The following is a 7,477-nucleotide window of genomic DNA, read 5'->3' as shown; positions in this document are numbered from 1 at the left end:
TTATAATTATACATCATCCAGAAAGGTAGTGAGGTTGTTGTTAATGGTAGCTGGAAATAAGAAAATGGGATACCATATCTAAAATAGGGTGTGTTAACTTCAAAGTGAATCTTTTCCTTCCCCCGTAAATGGGAGTGATTTGCTACAGTGAAAAATCAATGGGCATTAGAGTCAGGGTTAAAGTCTCAACTCCACAAGCTATCTCCACTCCTCAATCATGAGCAGTTTACGTAACTCCAAGGACAGACAAGCTTGGGTAAACAGTATGCAATAAACAATGTACAGAAGTGAAAACTTACTTTAAGCTTCCAAGATTTGTTTTCTGGTTTGTTCACGTTTTTTGTTGTGCTTTTCTTTTTTTCTTTTTTTTTTTTTTTTTTTTTTGCAACAAACACATTAGTTACCTTCTCTAGGTCTATTTCCTTACCCGGAGGAGGAAGGCCCCTTAGCACATGATCTCTGTGGTCTCCATTAGTTTCAACATCCTGTGGCTCTGATCACCTGTAAGTTAAGGAACAAACTTCACTGTGAAGTCCTGTAGCCTGAATCCAGCCCCAAATATCCACTCCCCCAACTGAGGGGGCCGGGAAGCACTTTTACCCTGGTAGCATTCTCAATCAACATGTGTCATTACTCAAAGCGCAAGTGGCCTAAGGTGCATATACTAATATTTTCCTCCAAGGTCTTAGTTTTCATTTTGCTTTGAAATGTCACTATGATTACTTTCATTATTACTATTACCAGGAATCCATGATTGCCATTGAGGTCTATTAGAAGGTCATTCCCCATCCCCCACTCCGCCCAGCTTTATCCAGTGCACGAAGGCTGGCTATTTGTAACTCAATATACACTTTACAAAACCACGAGTTTTACGTTTTACTATTGATTTTACTTTTGAAACCGATGTATGGGGGAAAACCCACCAGCACTAACGTTAAAAGAACTGTTTTCATTGAAACCACTGTTTTATCTGTGGATGGTAGGATAATTTATCAGTGTCTTTAATTTGCAATTGAAAGTTTTCCTGAAAACACTGCTAATTAAACTTTACTTCCCTGAAGTTCTCCTAAATACCTCCAACGCCGAGAACTAGCCTAGTATTTGCTCACTCCTTTTTGCCTTTCGACTCCATTGGATATATGGTTCCCACGACGTAGTGGAGACTTCTGGCTGGAAAGGCTGGAAAATATAACTCTGAATTTCCTACAATCTCAGCTCCACTTTCTCCCGCGCTTAGGCCCCCGGCTGGAGCGGTGTTATTGTCACGTGGCCGCGGGGACGCCCACAGCTGGCCGGCCAATGGGCGCCGCGTCGGCCTCTCCCCGCCCCGCCTCGCTACTCCGCCGCGCGGGGACTTGGCGCAGCGCCGCGGGGTGGAGGCGAAAAAGTTTCTTTTGCGTACAAGAAGGGGCTTCGGCGAGTTGCTCAAGCTGCAACGTTGCAGTTGGCAGTTCTTTTCAGTTTCCCTCCTGCTGTTTGGGGGCATGAAAGGGCTTCGCCGCCGGGAGTAAAAGAAGGAATTGACCGGGCAGCGCGAGGGACAAGCGCGCACGCGGCCGGGAGGGCGGGCGTGCACCCTCGTCTGGAAGTTCGTGCCGGCCCCGAGCGCGCGCCAGCCGGGAGCATCGGGCAGAGACAGAGGCCGCTGGACCGCGATGAGCGCGCCGAGCCTCCGTGCGCGCGCGGCGGCGTTGGGGCTGCTGCTATGCGCGGTACTGGGGCGAGCCGGCCGGTCCGACAGCGGCGGCCGCGGGGCACTTGGGCAGCCCTCCGGGATAGCCGCCGAGCGCCCGTGCCCCACTACCTGCCGCTGCCTCGGGGACCTGCTGGACTGCAGTCGCCAGCGGCTAGCGCGTCTTCCCGAGCCGCTCCCGCCCTGGGTCGCTCGGCTGTAAGTGTACTTCCCCCGGGGGTATGGGGGCCGGGCCCCTGGAGATTCGGGAAAACAGAAGCCGGCCAGGGCCTGATTGCTTGGGGTTTGGTGTGCATTGCCTTTTTTTCCGGATAGCTCCTTCTGACCCAGGCCGCGATCGGCGCTCCGTGGACGTGGAAAAAGAACTGTCTGGGCCTCAGTTTCCCTCCCACGTGCTTTGCGGGCGGCGCAGGTGGGCTCTTGGCGCGTCCTAACTGGCTGCAGATAGCCTAGGGGAGGGGGCCAGTGACTACGCCGTAGGCCGGGAATGAAGTCCTGCGCCCTACGTTAGCCAAGGGATTCAAATGCGCGCTCCTGCCAGGCCTAGGCGAGATAAGTGGCAACCTGCGCTCATCAGGAGTTTGCAGTTCTCCCTGAGTTGTGAGTCTGGTTCAGCTTTAGTTTCCAGCTGCGTCAGACTCCTTTTCCTGTTCCCACCCAGTATCTGAAGTCAGGCTTTTCATCCGGGAAGCCCCCTCAACAGAATTCGGTCACTATCCAAGTTATGGTAGACGTACTTTTGTTCTCCCTCTGCTTGCTTTGACATTAGCAGACCGTAAGTTCCCCACTCCTCAACCAGATTGTAAAGACTGGTCAGTAGCTATGGAAAGGAAGGAACTCGATTATTCAGAATCAAGGGCATGATTTCTGTAGCTCCTCAGAACACCCAGACGGTTTAGGGGAGAGCGCAGGGTGCTCTTATGCAAGTTTTTGGATTTTAGCTGCGAAGTCTGAAAACCTGAAATCACTGCCAACTGCGTGAAGAACAAGAAAGAAAATGTAATTTAGTTGGAAATGCTGATCTTTTCCAAATGTCATCTCTCTTTCTATTCTTCCTCAGTCCCAGTTTTAAAATTGGAGGAGTGCTGTAGAAAGTAAACAATCAAAACTTGTATTTTTTGAAGTAGTTGTTCTGTTTAAAATAAAGTGCAGTTCATACGTAATGTCAGATTTTGACTTAGCAGAATTGCAATGAAAATTTTAAGTTCTTAAAGCAATTCTGGTGAACTATTCCAATGCCCTTATCGTGGTAAGAGGTTTGGTCAGGTGTTTAAGAATTTATATTTTAAAATTATTGTGCTAATCTAAATAACTTTTGTGAATGTCGAATTGTTGGCCATCAGAAAGTATACTCCTTGTGTTTTTAATAAGCCTTAGTTTAATAAAGTAGAATTAGTATTGGATTGATATTTAATTTCTTATCATGGGATGTTTTATTTAGTAGTTTTTATTACAATTGGAAGAGGAGATAAGGGCTTTAACGGAAAGCAGGGAGACTTTCAATTAGTTGTGGCTAATTCTGTTCAATTGCCTCTTGTGGAGGTCATGCTGCCTTATTCATGAAATGTGAATGGCTCTATTGACAACATATGGAACTGAACATGTAAATGACTGGAGGTGAACACTTAGGAATAATAGAGTGATGAGAAAGAGAAAATGAATACAGTGCTTCCTGGAGTGTATTTAGAAATGCTTAGATTATTCACGGCATCTAACTTGTTTTCGATAGTTTTTCAATGTCAAGTTGTCTATTGTGATCATGCTAGTGTGCAGTACTTTTTTTTTCGTGGATTTAGATGTTTAGAAAAAAAAAATCTGTGTTGCTCTTGATTAGAAGTTGAGTTGAACCAAAAGGGGTTCGATACCTATTTAAACATTGTCTTAAAAGTAGCTGACCTAATTAGGATTTTGTTTTGCAGATAATTTGGTGGCACACTAAAAACAAATTAGAGTTTATTTGGTTAGCACAGTCTTTAATTACATTTCCGCCAGCAGTAAATTGTCTCAATACTAGTCCACATTCCTTAAATGTATGTGAAAATAAGTTCCACTTGTATAAATAAGCTCTCAGTCTGTTGTCAGGAACCCCACTGTGATCACTCATTGGACAGCTCTGTCATTCTTGTTCTTCTGTGACTTTTAATCATCTTTGTAGGTGTCACCAAGCCGTGTGGTCTGAATTCTTTATTGTAAATATTTTTTTTGTTTGTACCTAAAACTCTAGAGGTCTCCTCTCTCCACTTTTGAAAGAGGCAGAAAAACACGTGGAATTGAGTTTTGCTTTCTCTGTTATTTGGTATTTTAGAATAGGAGGTTCAAAAGGCTACTAAAGTTATTCATAATTAGAAAAATTGTCCTAACGAGATGATTTCCGAGTTCAGATATAAATAGAAAAATGCATATTTTTCTTCCACGTTTTTCTTCTCTTCCCTTAGGTAATCGAAATAGTAGAAGTTTGTCTTTGGACTGGCTTATGAAAGCACTTTTCAGAAAAAGTTCAGTAACTGTCTTTTGTTTTGTTGAATTTGCAAGTTTAAGAAAAACCTCTACGTGTGTATGTATTTTTTCCACTTTATTTGGTTGTGATTTATTACTATAGGAGGCCCATGTGTGAAAAGTTGAATAGTTTGAGCTGTAAAATAATGATACTGTATCAGTACTCCTTTTAGAAAATAACCTCTAGTACTTTAATGAAAGTGCCTCTTAAAAGAGTAACTATGTGAGCGAGCCTTTGTCTGAAAAAAAACAACCCAGTAACCATGCGAAGCCTTGCTCACAACTGCCATTAAAGGCAAGCTAGAGTTTGTCTAGAGTTTGTGCTTCAACAGTTCTCAACCTAAAGAGGAATGCTTATTAGAATGTTATTTAGCCCAGAGACGGAAAAGTTGCTAAATTGCCAATGAGAACTTCCAGTATTATTAAATTCTCACTGGCATTTCAGAATTATTTGTCTTATGTAGAGATGTTTGAGTTCTCAACAGGACCCAGGCAAAAGTCCCGAAGGTAGTTTCTGCTGGTGTGACTTCTTTAGTGTTGACCTGTTATAAATCTTCTGGTCCGTACCAGAATTGGGGGTGGGGTAGGGGTAATAGTCCTTATGGTTTTCACAGCTGTTTTTCTATATTTTCCAGACTAAAACTTGAATATAACAGGCTGATTTATGAGTCACTTTGGATCAGTGTCTTAAAACAGCTATAGCCTGGCTTTTTGTTTTTCAGCTTTCCAGATTTCTGCTGAATTAGCAGCTCTGCAGGCCCCAGTGGGATTGATTAAGAAGCTGTGCTGGATTTGCATTTAAAATTTGACTTGGAAGTCAGATTTCCAAATGCTAAAAGGAAGAAAATGATAGCTTGAACCAAATGTTGCAAATTGATTATTTTCATATATATTTATTCATTTGATAATATGCAGGAAGAGGGAAGTCTGTCTAACCATGTAGAAAGAGTTTGATTTTCAAGTTTTGGCCAGCTGAGCTCTGGGTACATAGTTAACACTTCTGTGTCTTACTACCTTTCCCATTAATTAACCCCACTACAAAAAATTTTTGTAAAAGTTCTGTGGGGAAGATGTTCATTAATGGAACTCTAAACATGAATAATCTCCTTTCTTATTGAATGTTTTATGATCTGGGTTTAAGAAAACATCGACATTGTACAACTTGAATCTGTTTTTAATGGTCTAGCCATAAAAACAATATAAGGAAGATTTAGGAAAATGTGACATCCCTTAACTGGAAAGTAATCATTTCTCAAATGTAAACTATATTAAATCTAAATTTAGTTACACTAAAACTTTCATAGCTGTAAGTATTTGGCAGTAAATGTCATTTAAGGGGCGTTTTTTTTTCCCTCCTACATATTAATGTAGTTTTAATAGTACACAAAACTCAGGAATGGAAGTTTGTTGCAATAACTGAAATATTCAAAGTTGCCAGCTCCTGCTTCTGGATCAGAAATGAGGGGTCCCCAGAATGTGCACTGGTGTCTGAAGGCAGTTTCTTATTTTTTACAGGTCTTTTGTAGGAGGAATCTTATCCCGTTACTAGTTGAAAAAAAGTTAAGTACTCCATCTCATTTCTCTCACAGGATTGCCCTGTGAAATAATCCTTAAAATGAAATGGAGAGCTCAGTTTTAGTTTTTTTTTTTTTTAATTCTTAATTAAAAAGAAAATCACCTGTGTTAGATATTAATGCCAGCTTGCTTACCCCTTTCTTTTTAAGATCTGAAACAATAGGGGATGCAGTTTTACGCTGGCACAATGCTCTTTAGTTAAGTGGGTCCAAATGAGACTTTCTGTTGACTCAGGCTACCTCCCAGGTGAAAGACTCTTTTCCTTGGTTGTTTTTTAAACCATGTGGGAAATCTGTGACTGTCTGGGGTGCTAAAAGCACACAGGTTTTGTTTGAATCCTAACGTGAGTTGTTGGGCTCACGGTTTCCTTGATGAACTCCAGATGGACTTGAGCTGGGCTATGAGGGAAAGTGTCTGGCTCCAGCCAGTGTGGTGAGCATGCACAGCAGTGGTTGTAATTGCAGGATTTTTATAGTTTAAAGACTGTGCCAGATTTTTTTCGTGTTATAACTCTACCAGAACAAATCTACTCATGTCTGTCACTGTCTGGTAGGTCTTTGGGCAAGCATATTTCAAATAAAACCTTGCAGTTTTTTTTTTTTTTTTTTTTTTTTAGGTGAAAAAGAGAATCCAGGTTTATTCTCAAAACAAAAACTCAAAGACTGAAAGTATCTCTGATTTCTAATTGTTGACTAAACACTGAGTAACACTGTGCTTCTCTGGAGGTGATTTCTCTTTAGTTACTTTTTAGAAGGGGTATACTTATGCATGTAACACATAATTCATGCTTTTCTCCAGTCAACTTTGGATATTTAAAAATCTCTGTTTTAAACACTGAAAAAATTAGTATGGGTTGGATAACCTCTTTCAGTGGGAAGCTTCAAGCCATGCTATTTGTTAGCCTGGTTTTTCATCACTCTTGAACCATTTCATTTTTATTACACTGTTTTGAAGGCACATAGTGAATGTATTAACACATATGGGGAATATAACCGAGAATATTTGCTGGAATTTATTCCATATTTTTAATCTTAAATGAGATGACTTTCTAGCCTAGAGTATTGTATATATATATGATTTTGTTATTGTTTTTAATAGTAATGATGTTCTATGGAAATTGTTACTGAGTTAAATTGAGTTATTGAGTAAGAAGCACATTTATTTTAATGATTGAAATCTGTTCACAAGTTTTTGTGCAATCTGCTGAACTTTGTTAGGTGGTGGTATGGTTTAAATTATGTATTACCAGATATTGAGATTTGGGGAATTTAAGAAAGCAGAGGGTTTACATTGTTTTCTACCCTCTCAACACTCACACACAAAATAATACTTTAAATTTAGTGCTTTAACGCAGAGAAACAAATATGTATGCAAAGCAATTTCTGTTTTCCTTGACTGCAATAAGGACATCGATGCTTAAATGTATAACAATAAAAAGATTTCGGCCGGGCGCGGTGGCTCAAGCCTGTAATCCCAGCACTTTGGGAGGCCGAGACGGGTGGATCACGAGGTCAGGAGATCGAGACCATCCTGGCTAACACGGTGAAACCCCGTCTCTACTAAAAAAATACAAAAAAACTAGCCGGGCGAAGTGGCGGGCACCTGTAGTCCCAGCTACTCGGGAGGCTGAGGCAGGAGAATGGCGTAAACCCGGGAGGCGGAGCTTGCAGTGAGCTGAGATCCGGCCACTGCACTCCAGCCTGGGCAACAGAG

General features: G+C 41.5%; 1 protein-coding gene across 2 annotated transcripts in view; it reads left to right on the top strand.

The window, feature by feature from the left end:
* The first annotated feature begins 1,362 nt into the window (after positions 1-1,362).
* The window catches only part of LRIG3 (leucine rich repeats and immunoglobulin like domains 3), a 47,334-nt gene continuing 41,219 nt past the window's right edge, over positions 1,363-7,477 (top strand). The window contains exon 1 of one of the 2 annotated variants that reach the window (XM_023211264.1): positions 1,363-1,891. In XM_023211264.1, the coding sequence (XP_023067032.1) occupies positions 1,656-1,891 (236 nt within the window). In that variant the 5' untranslated portion in view covers positions 1,363-1,655. Of the gene's footprint in view, positions 1,892-2,353; positions 2,469-7,477 lie in introns of those variants that run through there. The other variant, XM_023211265.1, reaches the window with a different exon arrangement.

This window comes from Piliocolobus tephrosceles, chromosome 10 (assembly GCF_002776525.5).
Source record: "Piliocolobus tephrosceles isolate RC106 chromosome 10, ASM277652v3, whole genome shotgun sequence".
Classification (NCBI taxonomy): domain Eukaryota; kingdom Metazoa; phylum Chordata; class Mammalia; order Primates; family Cercopithecidae; genus Piliocolobus; species Piliocolobus tephrosceles.
This window is presented reverse-complemented; position numbering and strand designations above follow the sequence as displayed.